The 23,262-nt window shown below is 40.5% G+C and overlaps 1 protein-coding gene across 1 annotated transcript in view; it reads right to left on the bottom strand.

The window, feature by feature from the left end:
* Positions 1-17,402, bottom strand: part of SLC18A2 (solute carrier family 18 member A2) — a 54,733-nt gene extending 37,331 nt beyond the window's left edge. Inside the window, exons 1-3 of the mRNA XM_042457037.1 lie at positions 17,314-17,402; positions 14,605-14,755; positions 3,652-4,012 (exon numbers count right to left, since the gene is read on the bottom strand). Coding sequence (XP_042312971.1) covers positions 3,652-4,012; positions 14,605-14,725 — 482 coding nt within the window. The 5' untranslated portion in view covers positions 14,726-14,755; positions 17,314-17,402. The remainder of the gene's footprint in view (positions 1-3,651; positions 4,013-14,604; positions 14,756-17,313) is intronic.
* Between the last annotated feature and the right edge of the window lie 5,860 nt (positions 17,403-23,262).

A 23,262-nucleotide genomic window follows, 5' to 3' on the forward strand; every position in this document is an offset into this window, starting at 1 on the left:
TGACCCCTCCTTACTTATCAGACCTTATTTCTCCTCACCTTCCCACTAGGACCCTCCGTTCTGGTAGTCAAGGGCTGCTGTCCCAGCCCAGGATTTCCTCTGTCCCATCCCGGATTCGCCCCTTTTCACTCGCTGCCCCTCACTCCTGGAACCTTCTTCCCCCGCAAGCAAGAGCCATCACTTCTTTAACCAGTTTCAAAACAGAGTTGAAGACCATCCTGTTCAGAGAAGCGTTCCCAGGCATTGCATAATTGTCGCTTGCTATTTGATGTTCTTTTGATGCCTGTTTTATCGTATTATATGTATTAGCCTACTAATATACATATATACTAGCCCCACCACCTTTCCCTTCTCCTTTTATGTCGTGTATCTTTAGATTGTAAGCCTGAGGGCAGGGAAATGTCTAATTAAAAAGATTGTATGTACAGCGCTGTGTAAATTTACAGCACTTTATAAATAAAGGTTAATAATAATAATAATAATAATAATAATAATACCTACATTACCATGTTATAACAGTTTCATGTAATTTTAATCTTTCCAATGACAGAATCTTGGAATTTGTAGTTTGGTAAGGTACTTAGAAAAAGTACACTGCTAAAAAGAACTACTGTATAATTCAGGGGAATAATTAGAGCACAGAATTCTAAGAACCTAACCAAACTACAATCTTGGGATTCTGGAGGATGGAGCCATGGAAAAGTGGTAACAAACTGCTGTAACTGTGGCAACAAGCTACTTTACGGAGAGAGAGATCAGTTCCAAAGATTACATGAATGGATGAAGATCCTTGACATTGGTCTAAGAGAACGAGAAGGGGATTGCTACAAGATTTTTCCATTCTCTTTTCCCCTCCTTAGATAGATAGAGAATTCCTGCATGCAAACTCTCTCCTCCCTCTCTCTCTCTCTCTCATTCAAACTAATCGTGTGACTTAGGTCACTCCTCCTTTGAGACGAACTGACAGTCTCTCAACATATTTTCAACTGGGCTGTTATGTTTCCATCTTCCTGCTCTCTCAACTTTCTTTAAAAAGATGTTGAGATAAATATTTCTTTTACCAGAACTATTCACTAGCTAGATTAGGATGTAGCTTCTATGTAAATATAGATTAAAGCCATTAGTAAACTTCTGTTTTAAATTACAAACCACGCTGCTGTTGTTTTCTGGAGTCAGTCTCAGTTCTTAGGACACCATAATTAGACAAGAGCACTTTTCTGCTATTCTGCTTATTTAAAGCTGGACGCTAACAGGGTTGGCTTTGACATTTTTTTATATTCATTTTTTTCCTCAGCAAAGGTTGAAGCCTTAGGAAATGTAAATTACTGTGTACAACTTTAGTTTCTAATCACAGTATATGGTTTTGTCAGAACTCCCTAATCCTAGTACTTTGAATAGGTATGTTGAGGCTGGGGGGGGGGGGGTATATTGTTTTCTTGTGTTTTGCTCATACGAGGCCCCTTTTTACTTAAAAACTGAAACTATTTGGTTTATAAAATACCTTACTTTTAACATAATGAATATGTTTCCATAGTATATCTTTATAGCAGATACTGTTTTAATTGTCATGGCCCAGTCTATACAGTGCACCCGCATTATATGCGGGCACGCTATATGCAGACTTGAGCATATGCGCTTAAGCCACAGGAAGCATGTGGAGTGTGAGGGGCAGGGCATCCCATTTGAATGAATGGGGTGCATGCCTGTGGCGCATGCACGCCACCGCGCACACGAACCCCATTCATTTGAATGGGGCTCGAGCATAGGTGAAATTTGCCTTACGCGGGAGGGTCCAGAACGGATCCCCTGCATAAGGCGAGGCTCAACTCTAATTCTCTGTTAGAGAGCTCTAGTGCTGTTGGCCAAAGGAATGCAGTACAGAATTACTACATTACATTCATAAACTACAAATCTCAGGATTTTACAGGATGGAAATGTGGCAGTTAAAGTCAAACTGCTATAATTGTGCAGTGTAGGTACAGAATTGCTTCTACCACTCCTCTTTGAAAACACACTTTGGCCATGATGTAAGAAGAGAAAATTAAATACTGTGCACTACAAAACATTTTATATTACTGAGCTGAAAACACAGTCTGGTACTCTGTTAAGCATGCTATTCCTTCAGTTGTGGCAAAGTGCACCCACAAAAGCTCCTGCCAAATAAAATTCAGCTTCCGCCAAATATAAAAGCTACCACTTCATGCCTAAGGCAGTCTGCAGTCATTTCTGTTTGTGATCTGACCAGCCCACAAGCTATGAAGCACATTGCTTTCACCAACAGAAGATGATGACGTCACCATGAAAGAGGATTTTAATCTGAAAGGTGGCATATAAGACTTTGAAATACTAAATACTGGCTTGGCTCCCATGTTTGTCACTTACATATCTGTACTTCAAGCAGCTTGAAATAACCAACTCCCTAGTTTTTATTTACAGCAAAACAGCAGCAACTTAGCACCTATCACAGAAAGGTGAAAGTATAAAACCATCATGTTGGCAAGTACAGGATCTCCAACTTTATACTTTGTACTGAACATTGTTATGTGCCCTTAAGGGTGCATCTATACTGCACAAATAATGCAGTTTTGCACTGCTTTAACTCCCATAGTTCAGTGCTATTATAGGATTTGTAGTCTTGTGAAATATTTAGCCTTCTCTCCCAAAGAGCTCCAGTGCCAAAGCAAACTAAAAATCCCAGGATTCGATAGGATGGAGCCATGGCAGTTAAAGCAGTATCAAACTGCATTATTTCAGCAATGCAGATGAAGCCCAAATCATTTCCAAATTATGGTGACCCTAAGGCAAACCTATCATGGGTTTTCTTGTATTCATATGAAATAATATTGAAAAAGGTATGTGCATGTTTCTTCTAGTCATCTGCTGACTTATGATGACCCTATGGAATTTATAGTGTTTTCTTAGACAAGGAATATTCAGAGGTGATTCCTTTGAAATATAGCCTACAGCCACTTGTATTCATTGGTGGTCTCTCACCCAAATACTAAAAAAAGCTGATCCTGCTTAGCTTCCAAGAACAGATGGGAGCTGGTACCTTTAGGGTATTCCAAGATCTAAATCAATTTACAACAGTTTTACAAGTACAGTATAACTTTGTAGTTGTGTGCTTTCATGTCATTTTTGACCCTATCATGGGGTTTCTGTGGCAAGATTTGTTCAGAGGAAGTTTGCCATTACCTTCCCCTAAGGCTGGGAGCATGTGACTTGGCCAAAGTTGCCCAGTGGGTTTCATGGCTGAGCTGGAAATTGATCCCTAGTCTCCAGAGTCATAGTCCAATGCACAAACTACTATGCCACACTGACGACTATTCCATATTTTATTTCCTTTTCACATATCCTGATATTTGCACTGTGTCAAAAGGATTTCACTCTTCCTACAAAAGCACCATTCAAGGAGTACAAAAGGAATGGAAGTGAAAATTAGTAAAAGTAATTGACAGTTACTTCATTGAAAGCCCTGTTATTTAGGAAATACTGCAGGCATATAACAGTATTATAGAAAGAGTCTACACATATAATGCTAACTTATGTGCAGTAGGAATAACTGAAGAGAAATCTCTGTCTGAGATTCAGATACACAAAATGACAGATCAATATTAAATACCATTTTAGTACATAAGAGGAAAGGTATACCTATTTGTCATTGGCCCTATAAAAGGGTTAGTGAGGAGTTGCACAGTTGCTTTGGAAGCAAACAGCAAACCAACTTGTACATTTTCATTTAGTAGGTCCTTGTCTTCCTTGGGGCAGTCGGGTGCTGATGATGGTGTCTTAGTCATATTTACCACCATTTGTTCTGTCTGTGCATGATAAAAATCTCCTGGCCTTGTTCCTTCAGAATGATTTCCAGTAACCATTGTTGAGTTGTCATAATAGGAGAAAATACTTTGAAAACTGTTCCGGCTTACTGACGGTGTGTCTGGCCTAATGGTTTGGATTTCTGTTGCATTTTCCTGGTGTTTAATGCTGTACAGGTAACTGGGAATAATTGGCACTGGAAAATAAAGAAAAATACAGCAAATATAATGCAGAGAAATACAGAAATTCCATGATCAAGTTATAAAAAAATAAATATGAAATTGTACTTTTACTGGACCAATAGATAATTAAAGTATGCTAGCTTTCAAATTGTATGGTATTCTTTGTCAGAAAACATGGAAGCGTAGATAATTTATAGCGTCCTCATTAGCTGAGTCACATGGAGAAAGTTCAGAAGCAAACCAAAGCAGGTGCATGATTCCCTTCCCCCTTTCTTAATTCATATTGCTTGTAAGTCCGCCCTTCCCTTACACGGGGGATCCGTTCCGGACCCCGCACCTGTGTAAGGGGAAAACCTCGTATGATCACACCCCATTGAATGCAATGGGGTGCATGCATGCAGCACAGCACATGTGCCATTCATTAAATTGTACTGCGGCTTCAGCATAAGGTGAAAGCTGCATAAGGGAAGCCTGCATATGGCACGAGCTGACTGTACAGGTATACCCCAGTTAACAAAGTTGATGCGTCCCTGGACATTACTTCTTTAACAGATATTTTTTACCAGAGGCAAAAGTAACATAGGCCCTGTACAGACCAGTGAAAAGCACCGGCCTGTGGGCGGAGCCACGGTGCAGTGTCCGCATGCTGGATGCCATGATCCTGCCACCAGGTGCCATTTTGGTGTGCGCCAGTGTACATAGCATGTGCCATGATGACACACCTCTGGCGCTGCATCCAAACGGTGTAGTGCCAAAGCTATGGCACCTTTTCAAGGGCACAAAAAGGAGCGCTGGATCAGTGCCGCAGCATGAGGCCAGTAAAGGGGTGGCTGCATGCCGTCCCAAAGGGGCAGTCTGTATAGTCCCATAGAAAGCACAGGAATAGTTTCCTGCACCACACTGCAAAACAGTGAGAGAGAGAGAGAGAGAGAGAGAGAGAAGGGGAGGGGATAAATTCAGTATGTTTCAACATGTTTTCATCCAAAACTAACATGGACATGGAAAATGAAACAATCAGGCTAGCTTGTTTTGCATAAGTAAATAAAAATGTTTTGAACCTTCTAGCGGCAACCTGCGAGTCTCTTCCAAAATGCATCCAGGGATGATTTTTTCTTCTTCACTAGGCTCCATTTCTCTTACGATTTCCATTTTGGTGACCAAAACTATAGGCCTATGCTACTTTAATGCAAATGGGAGGTGGTGAAGGAAGCTTATCTCTACCCCTTTTTCTCTTTGTTTTGCTGTTCATGCATGCTCTGTAAGACAGTCTGGAGGCAGCTGCTGTTCACCTTACCTGTTGTAGGCAGGCAGAGAGCTATTGTACAATCAGCTACAGTAAAATCCCATTCTTTCCCAGCTCAAGATTTATTGCCGTGTTTACTGCAGATATTTTGCTGCAATGCAACATCAAGCTCAGTGTTTCTCCAGCCCTCCATCACCATCATCCTAACATTGATGCTGTTAAAAAAAATCTTCCTGCTAGACAGAGGGTTAGGAGAAAAAGTAGGGCTGGCTGCATGTAAAAAGGCTTTGTAAAAAGGAACTTCTTTGTTAGAGGCTTTGGCCTGTTACAGACAGCCAAAATAAAGCTGCTTCGAGTCTCAGTGGAGGTATGGTGTTTCAATGATGCATGCGTCCTAAGAGTCCAGAAGCCACACCAAAGCCACACTCCAGTCCTTAGGGCTGGAGCATGGCTTTGGTGTGACTTCTGGACTCTTAGGACGCACGCATCATTGAAACACCATACCTCCACTGTGACTCGAAGCAGCTTTATTTTGGCTGTCTGTAACAGGCCTTTGTTAACAGTATACATGTGTGAGAACTGTCTTAGTACCCAAGAGGTAATAGTTGACATTTATGAATAATATATTGACTTCTAAAAATTTTCCCCCAAAGTTCTCTATGTGCTGTATATACAAATGTCTTACTCAACCTCTCAAAGGAAATATTAACAGATATACATTCACAGTTTGCTCAGCCTAGGGTGTCACAATGGCATAAGCAATGACTGGATCTAAGCTTGGTTCCAAACCATAGAATTTAGGAGTTTATCAGACGGGAGGAATTTCTCTTAATTTTGAATGAAAAGAAAGTGGGGCCAGAATGCATTCATGTGAATTTGCTAGTTAATTCAAGGAAGAATTAACAATAAATTATATTGCATATAATGTAGTTCAGTGGTCTCAAGGGAGTTTTTTTTTAAATTTCATGTTAGTGCACTTGATATTGAACACCCATATGTAGATCAAATACTAATACATTCCATATTACCACAGGAGTCAATGAAACAAAAAGAATAAAGAGTGAAGATAAATTTCCCATCTGATTTAAAATCTTAATTGCATTCTGTATTCTAACTGTGTCAATAATTAAGGAAAAACTGAGAACTCATAAAATAGAAACAGGTGATGCAGCACATGTAACAGGGAATATTGGTGACAAAATCAACAGTCATTTACATGCATTGTGTCTTGCAAACGTCTGTATTTATTTATTGTGGCAGCAATTATATTTATTCAAGAAACCTTTGTGATGTGATAAATGAAAGGCTTTCACAGCATGCATATTACTGTGTAACCAGTGATATGACAATATATTTACAGAGGGATATTTTTCTATTCAAGAGCAGAAAGGTAACTTTGACATGAATGTAACATCAAAGCAAACTGGTTCTCACTCATTGGTCAATTGCTGTTGTAAGAGCAATCCCAGTGACAATAAGATAATAAATGAATGTTAATTTGGTGCTATTTATATAGCTACTTTGTGCTTTCAAGTCAAGAGAATTGTACAGAAAAAAAGGGAAAACATTGAGAAGGCAAAGTATAAGCAGAAAAGCTGGGAAATCTGGATAAGGGATACAAGACGCAATGCTTACTTTCCAACTCTAAAAAAAAACATCCTAGGGGTAGGATGTTGGCCTTATAGCAAATCCTATAATTTCCAGACAATAATACCTTTATTAAGATAACTAAAATGCACAATTATATTTTGCAAGCTTTTCAAAGTCACACTGGCTTCTTCATCAGGCAAACAGGAGAAAGAAATTGAAGGTGTTAGTCATAGGCCTGCATTTTCTGTTTCTGGTCTTAGTTCAGATGTTAGGGAGGGCTATCTGAAGGCTGGCACCTCCCCCTTTGTCCATGCGGGCACTGGCAGATTTTCAGAGTGAAGGAAATTTAATGTCCATTTGCAATTCAAAGAAGATGTTTCCTTAGAATGCAGCATGTCTCCTTCCTTTGTGAAGCCACAGGCTCCTATGTAGGTAGAGAACACTGAATTTCTCAAAATGTCTTCATGTTTTGCATCAGGAAAACTTTAGGTGGTGTAGCAGTAAAGCATGCCAATCAGTCCCAATGTTAGAAAAAATTGCTTACCTTTGTGGTATCTTGAAATCCAAAAAACCACCTACGGGTAGCCATGTTGGCCATATAGCAAATCTAGTAACATCCAAACATACCAAAATACTGTATTTTAGGTGTAAATGTACAAAATGTAATTGTGCATTTTGGTTGGCTCAATAAAGGTATTTTGTGGGCTCGAAAAACCCACAAAAAACTATGGATGCCAGCCATGAAAGCCTTTGACTTCACAATAAAGGTATCATTGTTTGGATGTTATTTTTTGGATTTCAAAATACCACATTTTAGCCATCACAGGAGAATCCTATGGATAGAGCCAGTGCACACTGGGACTTTGCCAGTGCACTGGAAGTTATATATGGGTCAACACAGTCAACATGGATTGAGATAGACTGAAAAAGCTGCCGAGGCAGGCGTGCGAGTGTGTGTGTGTGTGTGGTGATTCCCTTCTCAATCTGATATTAAAACCTTCTCTCTCCATCCTCCTTCGCCTCCTCCGGATCTCTCTGACCATCAAACACCCTATTTCCTTCCACTTTCTTCACTTCCTAATCCAATGTTAAAACCTTTCTTCCTCCTCCTCCTCCTCCTTCTCTGGATTTCCCCTGACCACCAAGCAACCCCATTTCCCTCCACTTCCTTCCTTCTCAAACTGATGTTAAAACCTTTTCCTCTCTTACATTTTACCCTCGACTTATCCACAGATCATATCAAAAGCCATTATTCTGGCCCTAAAACCTATCCAATAAGTCAACTTGTATACAAGTATATATGGTAGTTTATACAGCCTATTGTAAACACAAGTTATTTTTAAGAGACAATGTTACACTGCAGATAGTAAAATAAAATATGTGAAAACTTCTGATCTCCTCTTCATGGCCATGCCAAAGGAGATGAACAGAGAAGAAATTGTGCAAGCTGGAGTCTTACTGCAGCACGTTCCTGTCATGAACCAATCTGGTTTACTGTGAGGTCTGAACACAGGCATTCCCTGTCGAAATATGAGTGTTTACATAATAATGTATATAATATGACTGTGGAATCATACTTAAAATTCTTGACATCAAAAAGTCATCCCACAGTTTTCTTTACAGAGAAAAGCAAGAAAAGTTATGGCCGGATTCAGATATGCCTTGAACCTATTATTTGTTTTAATATATGAACTTGTGAGCACCCAGAAACTGATGTCGTTTGAAGCAAGTGAACAATGATCTGAAGCCACAGCTGAAACAATGCCTGCCAGTTTGTAAATCATAAGTCATAGTGCTAACTAAGGCAGTGTTCTTGCATTACATCGAACCGTATGCAGATTACATTCCTTTAAACCATAGTTTAATGTGCACAGGTTGCAGCCAATCGCATTTTCTTGTCCATTCAGGAGGACTCAGGAAATGTTTGTTTATGCTTTCTTTGAAAGCTTCCTATGTCATCAAAGTGGGACCCTGCAGTGCTATTAACCATGGTTAATTTCAGAAAGCCAGCTTCAGAAATCATTATGAAGTTGGTTTGTTTACTATGAAGACTCAAAAGTAAGAACAAAAAATTGGGAGAAAATAAAGGATGAGTGTTTCTTTTTTTCATTTTTCCAAAGCCTCCCTCTCCTCCCCCCCCCCCCCCCCCCACACCCAGGAAAAACATAACATTAAAATGAAATTGAAAAAATGGATTTTGGAACATTTTTTTAGAATGATGAATAAAATATTTAAGATATATGCAATGCCTCAAAATATTTCTAAAAACTATGCAACAGGCTTTTTTTAATAAAGATATGTATTGCATCAAAACACTGCAATTTCTGGTTTCGGTCCCCACCCCGTTTATTTTTATGGGAATAAGTGTTATTCAATTTGTCTCATAAATTGTATTTTCAATATACCAAACATGATAACTGTATGCCAAAAGTTATACATAAGACATTGTACGTTCCTAAAGCAAAGTAACCTTCAGCTTATAAACATATATAGCCTCTAATACATATTTTAGTAACCCCCCCCCAAAAAAAAAACCTTTTTCTATGGCTTCAAAATTCCTAGACATTTTATATCTCTCACTGGAAATCAACAACAATTAAAAGTAATCACAATTTGATACAACAAACTACACTTAAGGAAAAGCAAACCAAAAGTTTCCAAAGTAACATGTGGAAGAGAAGGGGGTACATAAGCAGAATGCACACTGAAGCTCATGTATCATGATTTAGTCAGTGGGACGTGTGATGTGTGGCTAGGGTTGCCATAAGTCTGGACCTCCAAACCGGGACAAATATAGGACAAATACGCGACTGCGCTGGGTGCTTGGCTTGGCCCCGGGAGGCGGAGGCAGAGGAGGAGGAGGAGGTGCCTGCCTGGCCTGGTGCGCTCCCTGCCCACCCGTGCGCCAAGGCAGCAGGCAGGCAGCCACCCACCTCCTCCTCCGCACGACCACGCTAGGCGCTTGCCTTGGGCCCGGGAGGTGGAGGCGGAGCCAGAGGAAGAGGAGGAGAAGGAGGCGGTGGCTGAGGGCCCGCCGGCTGCATGAGCAGCCACGTGCGGCCAGAAGAAAAGAAGGAGGCAGAGGAGGAGGAGGTGGGTGGTCGTGGGCGGGGCAGTCCTACCTTTGGCGCAAAACCGGACCGGGACCAGGACTGGAGTGCCAAAAGCGGGTTTGTCCCGCCTACCGGCAGGACATAACATCCCTATGTGTGGCCAATTACAAATCACTGGCAAATCATTGTTAAAGCCATTACGCTGCTTCAATATGCTACTGAATCATGGGCATAGGAAATAAATTTATGACGTCCAATTCTGAGCAGGTGGGAAACAAGAGCAAACAAGGATGCAGAAGTAATGGTTTGCCTGATGGACATCTTGGATCTCAGAACTATAACATAGGCTCTTAAGTATGTTAAGCACAAAACACTTTATGACTGAACCTAATAAGTATGATACAGGATATTAGATTCAGTTTAATGAGATTACATATATGCTTTTCAAATATTTACATTCAACAGATTTCATTTTAAGATACATTCAAGGGACAAATATTACATAAACTTATGTATAGTACTTAAATAAGAGACAGCTTTTTACTACACCTTGGTATATAATGGGACTTGAGCATCAACAGAGCTGCCATATTATCCAGCTGGCTGGATTTTACTCCAGTTCTAAGCATGCTCCCCAGTACCCATTTGAACCAGAATCTGGCCCAAATTCCAAGCTTTTTTTTTTTAAAGCCAATCTCTAGCCCAGGGGTAGGCAACCCTTTTGAGCCGGGGGCCGGGTTGCTGTCCCTCAGACAACTGGGGGGCCAAAGCCAAAAAATAAATAATTAAATAATTAAATAAAAATTAAATAAATAAATAAACCGGGAGAAACGTAGGACAAAATTTTCAAATGGAGGGCACTTTTTAAATAAAAAATGGAGGACACGTGAAAAAAATTGCTGATTTTTTAAAAAATATTAAGATAAATGCATGTTTCTGAGGCTTCTATAGACAATTGCCCCACCATGCCCCTCGCACGAGACGCCAAAGGCCCCGGTGGCAATCGGCGGCAGGACCGGGCTGGGGCCGGTCCCAAGGCCTTGCCGGGCCGCATCCGGCCCACGGGCCGCAGGTTGCCTACCCCTGCTCTAGCCCTTGTACAGTTATGGCAAGAAGATATACAATCACTCTTCTCTCCCAATTGTTTTGCAAGAAAGAAATCTGATCCTGACTTTGAGTGTCTTTGGATCAGTATTTTCCAAACATTGTTCCTCCAGATGTTTTGGACTTCAGTTCCCAGGAGCCCTAGCCAATTGTGCCATCAGATAGGAATTCTGGGAGCTGAAGTCCAAAACATCTGGAGAACTACAGTTTGGGAAACACTGGTTTAGGTGATGAATGAAGTGTCACACCTATGACCGATTGTTGTGACCTGTTCTCTCAATAGTTCCATTTTCCAGTTCCCTAAGTAACAACTCAGTGGAGGAAAGTCAAGTTGGGAATACCTGGCTAAGGGTCGAAACAGACGGCCCTGAACAGGGCAGCTTGGAGCCACCTCATTTTGGCTGGATCAGGGCTGCGGCAAACAGACTCACAGCCCTGATCCAGACAGCTTCTGCCCCAAATAGGAGCAGAAAAAAATCCGCTCCTATTTGGGGTGGAAAAAACCACTCTTTTGTCCATACCTGAAACTGGCTGGCATGTACCGTAATTGCCGGTGTAGCTTCTAGGCATCTTGGGGTCATGGCATGTCTAAATACCACACCCCCAACCTGGCTAGAAGCTGGCTTTTCCAGGCTATCTGTTTCGGCCCTAAGTGTGCTTTGCAGAGATTCTTGTGAAGGTTGCAAAGAAAGCAATGAAGCCATTGTAATGAAGGAGGAGGGATTCAACAAAGCAGAGTAAAAGTTCTAGGCCTAGGGAGTCCATGGAGTCTCTTAGTTTTAATGACTTGATGAAGCAATATTATGTAAGAAAAAAGCAACTTCCATTTTATGAGGGGCAGTTAGGCTTCTCCCATTACCTGACATGGGGAAAAAAGAATCATCCCCATTATTGACATTTCCTCTGTTCACATTGCCTAGCCCCCACCACTACCTCTGCTACCATTTTCCACCACTTTACTTTCTCTCTCTCTGATACCTGTATTGCTTTAGGAGTGGCATCAGTTCTTTCATCTGCCTTCTTACCTGCCCTCTCTTTAAATCAGCAGTGGCAGCTTTGTACATTTGTTTCTTCTTTAGGCAGAAGCATAAAGTAAAAGAAGGAGTGCAAAGGAGGGGAGTATGGCCTAGTTGCAAGAAAAAAGAGAGGAAGGAAGAGCTGTAGCTGCAGAGTAAGAGAGGGATGCATTGTGAAGGTATGAGGTGAGGTAAGAAAGAGAAAAGGAGGGAAGAGAGAGTACGGAGTGTAAAGCGTGGGTGCAAGGAGCAAGAGAAGGAGGTACAAAGCGAGGTGTACAAGGGAAGATGTCATGGCTTCTGAGTTTGTTCTTACTTTCCGCTTTATTTCTCATTGTTAATCAGATGAAGTTATTTTCACATTTCCTGTGATATTTGCTTACTGTATATAGTCATGTATAAGTCTAAAAAGGTTAGTTAAAAAACCGATGCCAAAAATCTGGATTGATTTATCCACTCTAAGTAGAGTGGTGAAAGGTGAGAGCTTAGTCCACCCTTGGGGCACTTAAAAGAAGCACCAAACCCTGCTATTCTCTCTGCCATGGCACTGCTTCGGACCTTTTGGAATACCTGGGTGGGGAAATGGCAGTGGTAACTGCTATGTGGTGCTTTTCCTTAAAGGATTATAGAGAGCAATTGGGCTTTGAAGGATTTGAATAAGACATTTGTGCACAGCTTTTCTCTATTAAAATCAGACAAAGTTATCACATTAAAGTTAAAGGCTATCATCATTGCCAATAGTTGCCATTTTCTTTGCTTTGTCTTTTTATCCTTTTTGACATGTGTGCATTTTTGTAGCCCCACCTGTGCCTGGTAGCCTCCCTTACACATCACACAACCACTATTTTGTGTAGTTCCCTCCTAATCCATCTAGCCTTTACAGCAAGCACAAACAGTTATGCCTACCGGAACTTTATAAGTTCTTTGGCACTGTTTTCCTTTGCTTGGTCATTTATATCCTTTTGTTACATGCCCCCAGGTTTTATCCACAACTTATCTATGAATGATATAAAAATCCATAATTTTGGCTCCCAAATCTGCCCTTCTTGCCATCAGTAAAAAAAATATCAAATTTTTTAAAATGTATAAACTGATGAGAATTCAGTAATATTGGAAGTTACTAACGTAACCACCACACTAGGAATATACACAGCCACTTTACTTTGTCATTTTATTTCTGACTTGCTATTAATACCCACAACAACCCTGTTAACATAGAATTGCTGAGGTAGTGATGGTTCATGGTAAATTCCATGACCAAAGAGAGATTTGAACTGGGGTCTCTCTCTTCCACGCTCAGCACCTTAGCATTTCTCTGTAGCACGTTCTCTCAGAAAAATTGGTAAAGTACTATAAACATCATACATACAAAGGCTGAAACACAGTAACAGGAAAAATGTATCTATTAATGTGTTGAATTTGCACAACTGAAACACAAATGGATAATGTGCATAATTGTTATAATTTGCATAACATGTAGTTTGGACCCCACTGTTGCAGGGAGGTAGAAACATTGTGAAATTACCCCCCTGCATCCACTAGAAGTGCAAAGGGTTTCTGAGTTTCTCTTTAAAAAGAAAAAAAATCAGAGATGGGGAGGACAGCTATCTAAGAAGAGTGTGAACAGTGTGTATCTGGTCCCTCATAACATTTTGTCATGCCATAGAAATTGCATGTATTAGCAATTTAATTTTCGAATGCTTTTTTGAAAAAAGTCATAGCTTTATTTTACAGTACAGAGGTCCCCTTTTCTGTAGTCTCAAAACAGAATGTACAATTTCTCCAACAGCCATAAGAGCAAACGATCAACAGCAATTTCCTTCCCAGAAGTGAGTCAGAGCAGAATTCTTGTGTTATTCCAAGATAAACCTTTCTTCCATAAGTAGACATGCAAATATAGGACTGCATTAATTTAAGATGGTTTCATTATGAGCTAAGTGTGTGCGAAGCCAAGCTTTAAAGTGCATTTGGTACTGATTATACACTGATGAAGTCAGATAGCATTCCACCTTGATGTCGGTACAATATTTCTTGCTCTGACTAAGATTGGTTAAGAACAGGCAGCTCTGCAAGTTAATTAAATTCGTCCCTGTTTTCAAGATCTACGATGACTAAATACTGTGGCTTGCAAACACTAAATATTCTCATAAAGAGAAAGAAGGGAAAAAAGATAATCGAAAGGAAACATACGTCTCAAGCTTTATCTTTTCTGTCAGTTTGGTTTGCAAAACCACAAGCAAAGGAAGTTAATGTAGAAATAAAAAAAAAGGATGCTGTTACTGTGTTCTTTTTTCTGATGAACAACCATTTGGGAGAGACGGGAAAATATAAATAAATCATTATTATTATTATTTCCTAGGTATCGCCCAATGTGTAAATATACATGAAAGTACGGTAGGCATATAATAACAGCACTGTAGTAACATAATTTTAAAAAACAGTTTTAGGAATACCTTCCAAATGACTGGATTTCTTTCCATAGAAGTCAGTTGCATTTTCAGAATACCATCCATTTTTGCCTGGGCTCTTGAATATTTGTGAAATAAGTAAATACAATACAATGTAGGATGGAGATGCATGTATAGGGGGTGAGTACTTACCAACTACAGTAAGTAGCATGTTATCCAAGAGCAGAGCAATGAAGACGATCAATAAGATTAGTTTTCGGGATTGTCGACTCTCTCTGAGCCAGCTGAGGACACTAAATTCACTCCAAGCCATGGTTTAGTTTCCCTTGAGTAATGTCTTGTACTGCAAACATTAAAAAGGGGATATTTGAGTGCAAATCCAGAATTAAAAAGCATTATCTTTTTTTGTTTTCATAGTGGTCTTCTTGAGAGAGAACCTGATTCCCAATCTGCCACAACAAATGTAAGACGCATTTGCTTCTCTTGCATTCCTAGTTATAATATGGAAGGGACAATGGTTGCTTCTGCATTTGGGACCTACTTATAATCTCTGGTTAAATAAGCGGGGTTTTTTTCTCTCTAATGAAACCACGCATGATTTTCTCAGTTAACCTCTTATGGTTTGTACAAATCCTGCTTAATATATGGTAGGAGCAATCTGCCCTTTTCATAAAGCAGGATTTAAAAACACCTAAACTGGGCAAGATCTGGTTATGAAGTACTTAGAGATAAATGCACTAGACATAAAGGAAGTCCAGATGTCCAAGGTATATAAAAATATAAAAAGAATATGAATGTTGACTGACTTGTTTAAAAAACATCTCTGACTGGTTAATTTGCCACCCACTTTATGTGACTGACTTTTTTCTATAGTCGCTTATCACTTCATTTACAATCTTTCCCATGAGTGATCAATAAATATGCATTGTTTTCACTTTTTAAGGACAAAATCTTATTTAAATTTTAATCATAAATATCCAAAACAAATATATTTCCTTTTTTAAAAAGTTCCTCTTAATTAAAGTTTGTTTCAGCCAGTCCACCTCTCCAAAAAAATCTCTAATTAAACTTTCTGACTGATGAATCTTCTTGTCCCCTTTTGCATAAACAATAAACAGCTGAGGTTAGCAACAAGTACATTTTGTAAAGACGCACATTTTGACTAACATTTTACTGCCCAGAACCTTAGGTATTGTGTTATGTCCAGATGATGCTACCCATCAGGAGTACCAGATCTACCCGTGTTGCTTCAAGGCAAGGAGTAGGCAGGCAACACAAATAAGCAATGACAAGACACACAGGAATAATAATAATAATAATAATAATAATAATAATAATAATAATAATAATTTTATTTCTTACCCGCCTTCCACATGACTCAAGGCAGGTTACAACATAGCTAAAACACTATGCATAAAATACACATACATATACTATAACACCAATGCACTGCTCGCAAGAGTCTCTCCTTTTTCTAACCATCCAAAAGGGAAACTGTGGCTGATTTACCAACCCTGTCTAGGTCAACAGGTGGGCACTGTATTCACCACATTGCAAACACAAGATAAGCATGCTGTTTGCACAAAGCGGCACCTGTCACTGTGAAAATAAAATAAAATACCCAAACACAGGCAAACCCACACCATTCAGTTGTCTTGATCCACATTTCCATTCCCTGTTGATTCTTGCAGCAGGCTTTCCAATCCAATTCTAACCTGATCTTATCACAATCACTTCAAGGAACTGATCCATAAAATAGGTTTCCAGAGTGCATTACTATCTAAGCAACAAAATATATTTTTGACCAGCCATATAGTGGAAGTTTGGTTGCCGCTTCCATTCATCAGAGCAGTTTCTGCACAGATATTTGTTACCACCTAAAATACACACAGAAGACTTGCAAAGTAAGTCATTTGATTTCCACACGGACTGTCTTGTGCTGTTCTTCAGTCGGTCACTACACATGTGAGCCATTCATTGTCCAAAATAAAGCCATAAACTCAGCCTATCCAGAAGTACCCTCTCCATCCTGAAAATGCTGCTTCCTGATTTCAGATGAGTTGAATAGCCAATGGTGAAGGAAGTGCACTCTGCACATGTTTTAGAAACACTTGTTTACTCCACAAGTACCTGCAAATTATAGGATCCAGGATTGGGTCCCAGCAAAATCATCTAGGCACCTGCGCTAACATGCTCCAAACTACCAAAAGAAGACCCAACTTGTTGACCTCTGATTGGCTACAGTTACTGTCTATCTGTTATTATTGTTGTTGTTTTTAAGTATGTTCTAATTGTAATTGCTTTAATTGCATTTAAGGGGGTGGGACTGGGGGATTGTATTATGGAATGTATATTTTAATGCTGTAAACTACTCTGGTTGTGCAGAGGGACGGGATAAAATTTATTATTGTTATTTTTATTATTATTATTACCCCAAAACAGAAAAGCCCATAAAACCCTACCCATGAATCCCTAATTTTGCAATGTACAAGTTTATTAACCAAGAAAAGCCTGCAAAAGCCAGGGTGGTGGAGTTGGTTTGAGTGCTGGACTGCGACCCTGGAAAGACTAGGGTTCGAATCCCTGCAAAGCTATGGGAATCGACTCGGTGACCCTGGGCAAGTCACACTCTCTCGGCCTCAGAGGAAGGCAATGGCAAACCCCCTCTGAAGAAACTTGCCAAGAAAACCCCCATGAGAGGTCCCCCTTAGGTCTTATTGTGCACTCTCTCTTTGCCCCAACAAACTACCACCCCCAGAATGCCATAACATGGAGCCATGGCACTTACAGCGCACTCAACCCGAATTAATTCTCCAGTGTGGATGCACTAATGCAGCTTCACTGCCTCCTAATTGCCTAATTATCGCCTCTCCCCCCCTCCCTCCCTTCTGCCAGGCTTACTTTCTCTGAGTCCTCTCCTCCTCCTCCTGGAGTCCAGTCTGGTCCTCTGCTGCTGATGCTGCCTTTCTGCTTCTCCTCTGCCTGGCAGAACTCTCACCCAGCGCCTCTGGGCAGCTTGCCTTGACCAGACCCCCTCCTTGACGTCACGCCTGATTCTTATCTCTCCCCACGAAGAAGAAGACTCCTTTCCGACCTGCTTTGCTCCGAGGGCAGAGAGACAGAGAGAGGGCTGGAGGGAGGCAGCCTCCTCCCTCCCTGCCTCCCCCATTCTTTCCTTTCTCCCATCCTTCTCCTGCATTAGGACCAGCTGTGTCCTAGACTTTCAGGGTGGCCAGAGATGTCTTGAAGGAGGACAAGGCACCCCAAACTGTAAGGCACTCTCTCTCACAAAGTCTGCAGAGGATGGTAGTGGCAACCCCCCCTCGGAAGGAACTTGCCAAGAAAACCCTATGATAGTTTTTGCCAAAAGTCAGACAATAAAATCACTTGGAAGCACAGAGAAACAACAACAACAAGAAGAAGGGGGGGCCCTTTTGGAAGCGACTGGGTTAGAAGTCCAGAGGGGGGAAATTGCTTATTTAGTTATGTTTGTTTAGGTAAGTGCTAAAACAAATGACAGTCCTTGTCCAAAGGGAAACATTGGGACAGTGTTCTACAGTGATTCCCTATGGGCAAGTCTTCTCCAATGTTTCCCCATGGAGAGGTGTTATCGATTGATTCCTTATGGCAAGTGTTCCCCTATGATTCCCTATGGCAAGTATTCTCCTATTATTCTCTATGGGCAAGTATTCTCCAGTGATTCCCTATGGACAAGTACTGTCATTTGTTTTAGTATGTCCTGCTTGTTTGTTATTTATTTATTGGTTTATTGGGGGGGGACCTCCATTGTGGTGCAGATGTCCCCATTATTGGAGCTGTTGGTGCAGCTGCTGTGGGAGGGATAACTACCAGGAAGGCAATGTGGAAAGAGCTCATTTAGCCAGCTGGGCAGGAGAGCTGCTGACACTTTCTCACTCGCCCTTTCTTACACACACACACATCACTCTGTTTTGTTCTTTATCAGCCACACCTCCCTTGCACATCCACACAATGAATTGTGCAAATGTTTTATGTGGTTTTTTTTTAACCTGGGTGGCTTATTAGTAGCTTCATCAAAACCATAAGGGATTTTGTTATTGTGTGCCGTCAGGTTGTTTCAGACTTAGGGCAACCCTAAGGTGAAACTATCATGGGGTTTTCTTGCCACGTTTCTTCAGAAGGGGTTTGCCATTGCCATCCTCTGAGGCTGAGAGAGTGTAACTTGCCCAAAGTGACCTAGTGGGTTTCATGCCCAAGCAGAGAATCAATTCCTGGTCTCCAGAGTTCCAGTCCAACACTCAAAACACTACGCCACTCTGGCGCACTTTCTACCCATTGGAACAATTGACAAAACCCCAAGGGAAACTGTTGAGCCTTAAGAGCAAAATAAAATCAACAGGTGGGAAATGCCTTTTAGATTATTTTTTTTAAAAGTAAAATGCAAAATAGTTGCTCTGAAACATTCCGCATTGTAATAGATATAAGGGGCCTTTGTAATGGGACAGTTATTGATCCTGTTCATTGTTATTTGCGATACTTCGACTTAGGCCCCATACTAAATAACCCGCTTTGGAAACCAGGTTATTTCCTTGTCATTCAGACTTGCACCAATTATACTTGGTTCAATTTGCAGGGGGGCAACCAAAAAGCCCATTTAAATCAGTGCATTTGGGACTGGATTCCTTAGCAGTTCTTTTTTAAAGAACCGCAACGATCCGCATCTCCGATAGTGTGAGTAAGCTATCAGATCAGTTCGAATTGCACAGTCACCATTCAGGAAATGCAGGCACTTCCATTTTGACCCAGAACAGTGGTGAATGGGAACTTCAGTCCGGATTTAAATGCCACAGAGAGATTTGCTCCCTTAAAATATAGTGGGAATACTGAATCAATTTTGAATCTCTTCACAGATGCAAATCTCTCAGTGCAAAAAACGTGTGACTGGCCCCTTTGACTTATGGGGACCCTCTGAATGAGAGAGATCTCCAAGTGCCCAGCTGATCATACGCCCCACATAGGTCCTGCAAGCTCAAGTTTCATTGATTGAATCAATCCCCGTGTAATTTGACTTCCCTTTTTCCTACTGCCACTTTGTCAAGCATTATAATTTTTCAATGATTCATGTCACTTCATGACATGTCCAAAATATGACAGCCTCCATTTAGTAATTCTGGGTTCAAGTGACCTGGCCTGATTTGATCTAGGATCTACACAGTTGTCTTTTTAGCTGTCCATGATATCTTTAGAACTCTCTTCCAGGATCACATTTCAAATGGGTTATTTCCCTTCCCCATCAGCTTTCTTCACTGTCCAACTTTCACATCCAGATACAGAAATCTGAAATACTATGGCTTCAAGATTCTGATTTTGGTATTTAATAATGTATCTACACATGTGTGGATCTCCTTCACAGCTGTCCTTCCAAGTCCTAGGCTGCTGCCACACCACAAAATTAGTGCAGTTTGTCACCATTTTAACAGTTATGGCTAAATCCTATGGAATTTGTGGATTTGTATTTTGTCAGAGCTCTCAGACAGACAAAGCTAAATATTTCACATAACTACAGATCTCAGAACCCCATAGCATCGAGCCATGACAGTTAAAAGTATCAAACAGCATTAATTCTGTGATGTAAATGCAACCTAAGTCTTCTAATTTCTTGACTACAGTCTCCATTTTGAGTAATGACTGAAGGGTATTGTAAAACTTGAATTTTTAAAACTGTGTAAATAATCTGTGGTTATTATTTTTGTTTTCTCAAAATTCAGGAGTAACACTGCTTCTGCACCGTCTTCCTTAACTTCCATGGATAGTCATTCCAATAGTCCCTCTGACACATGGTCAATATTCCCTCTCACCCAAATATCTTCCTATATAGGGTGGGAATACAAATATTTTAATAAGCAAATAAATAAATAAATAGCCTATCCTAACTCTCTCACTGCCACCAGACCATAATGTGCAGATATTAATGAGCTTTGCATGGTATACTGGGCACTTAATCCTAATACATATTTTCCTTGAAGATAAATTACCTGTTTCAAATGGATTTCATCCCTTTAGTGTCTTCTACTTCTAAGGCAATATATTTAGGATTTTCTGGTTGGGGATGAGCAAGTTAATAAACCAGAAATTCAAGAATGTGGTCCACTATCTGGGAGGAAAATCTAAATTTTTGCTACTAAAAAGCCATTAACTTTGATTAATCTGTTTCAAAAACTTCCACAAATTAACGGATAATACAAAATCCTTTTCATGGAACTCAGGATGGCTGTCCATCCAGTTTTCATCTCCTGCACACACACACACTCCATTTCCATTTTAAAAAAAGTAAAATGTTGCCAATAGAGTCCCCAAAGCCTTTCTGGAATTCAGTTAGCCTTTTTGGACCCCACTTAGGGTTCTTGTCTCCATAAATGGAAGTGAAAAGACTACCTATTTTGAGACAAGGCCTGTGTGGACCTAAAATTGGTGAGTGGGATGAAGAGGAATAGACAAAATGGCTATTTGTACTTCCAGAGGGTGCTACTGGCCACTTTCTAGTGGGAAAAAATAGAGAAAAGGCTTGGGAGGAGGAGTATAGGTGCCTTTGGAAGACCTCAAAAGGGGCCTTGGAGGTGAATTCCCACCAATGAGAATCAAAAACATAGCACAATGGTGGCTTCCAGTCAGTAGGGTAGTGAATCTGCTCTTGATATTATTTTGAACTTTGAAGGAGGCATTTGAGTTGCTGAAATGCATGGTTCAGCACCTTGGAGAGCAATGGGTTCACCTCTCCAGTGACATAAGAGCCACTAGCTGCCACTAACAAGGCAACAGTGTGTGTCTCTGTGTGTGTTTATATGTACCTTTAATTCAGCCATCGGCTTATGGTGACTCCATGAATTTCATACGGTTTTCTCAGGCAAGGCATACTCAGAGGTGGTTTTGCCAAATTCCTTCCGCTAAAATATTTCCTACATCACCTGGTATTTATTGGTGGTCTCTTATCCAACTCCTGACCCTGCCTAGTTCTCTCATCCGGATCTGACCCTACATAGCTTCCAAGATCAAAAGGGATCTGCCTTTAGGGTGTTTTGTTTATGTTATCCACCCTTGAGTCGATCTTGACCTATGGAGACCATGTAGATGAGACATCTCCAAGACTCCCTATGCTCCACTGCTCTGCTCAGGTTCTGCAAATTCATACCCATGACCTCCTTAATAGAATCCATCCATCTAAGATGTGGCCTTCCTCTCTTTCTGCTTCCCTCTACCTTTCCTAGCATTATTGTTTTTTTTCTAGTGAGTTGTGCCTCCTCATGATGTGGCCGAAGTACGACAGCCTCATTCTTGTCATCTTGGCTTCCAGAGAGATTCTGATTTGATCTGTTCTAGGACCCATTTGTTTGACTTCTTGGCTGTCCATGGTAACCTCAGCACTCTTCTCCAGCACCACATCTCAAATGCATTAATTCTCTTCCTATCCACTTTCTTAACTGTCCAGCTCTTCTGTGCTCAGTTGTTACTAAATACAGTGGTATTTAGTTAGATGCATGAAGTCTAAATCTGTAAAGCACTATGCGCAAATCAGAAATAGAATCATAGAGTTGGAAGAGACCACAAAGGCCATCGATATTGATCCAAAAAGTAAAAGTGAAGGAATCCACAGTCCATAATCAGGCAATATTTTTACTGGGAGCAACTGAAAAGTCAATAAATAGCAGACAAGATTTAATATCATCCAGAACTCTTACTAATGATAAATAAAAAATGGTTTGATGTGATCATCCCAAATCTGCATTTAGTCAAAGTCTTAAAATGGTGTATCAGTATGCTGTGTAGTGGTTTGATCATTGGACTAGGAATCTGGGAGACCAGGGTTCAAGTCCATGCTTAGCTATGGAAACCCACTGAGTGACCTTGGGCAAGTCATACCTCCCAGCTTCAGAGGAAGGCAATGGCAAACCACCTCTGAACAAATCTGGCCAAAACAACTTCATGGTAGATTTGTCTTAGGGTAACCATGTTAGGATATTGGATCCTAAGAAAATGTACAAATGTGGGACAAAGGTAACAAGGTTACCAAAAGTCACAAGGAAGCCATGATGAGACAGCATTTGGACCTAGCTGAGTCACAGGATATGATGCACTCATGGCAGGATTGTGAAGTCATCATGTGGCAGAAAATGCAGAGTCATGCCACATGGGGGACATGTATAGAAGTTACACACTGGGAAGGAGCTGGACTAAATGCCTAAAGGATGGCAAATGTATATAAGGGAGGGACCTTAGTGTACAGTGTGGGTGGATGGTGTTGTGAATATGGTGAGAGAATCTGTCGGTGAGAACAACATCTGTAAACACTGGAACAAAAAGTAAAAGCTTCCTTGTAAGAACTCAGTGTGCTGTTTTGTTTGCTGCTTCTGTGAGTGGGAGAAGCAGTTCTCCAGCCTGCACCAAGCTCTGTGTGGCTTCTTTGGTGTTTGTCCAGGTGCAAAGCTTCAGCATTGTGCACTTCAGGTCGCACAAGCACACCAACAAACCATAAGTCAGAAATATTTGAAAACACACATAATCAAATACTACTGTTATAAGTTTTCAAGCCAAGAATTGCATCTCTCTAAAGCCATTAGGTAATGCTACCAAATTTTGTTTGTGCTCATCTTTTTTAACTTAATTTTTGTCAATAACTTTCATCATCATGGTGTCACATACTCTAATTCCTTCTGAACCTTTTTTGTGTAACCAACTGGAAGGAAGTGGAGAGAAATAAATAAAATACATTTCAACCTTAAACACAGAACACTTAGTATGTTTAACAAGACTTTTCAAACAGATGTGTAACTAAATTTGTGTTTGAAGTCTCATTCAGTAGGTATAAAATGTAGT

Source organism: Sceloporus undulatus, chromosome 3, assembly GCF_019175285.1.
Source record: "Sceloporus undulatus isolate JIND9_A2432 ecotype Alabama chromosome 3, SceUnd_v1.1, whole genome shotgun sequence".
Lineage (NCBI taxonomy): Eukaryota > Metazoa > Chordata > Lepidosauria > Squamata > Phrynosomatidae > Sceloporus > Sceloporus undulatus.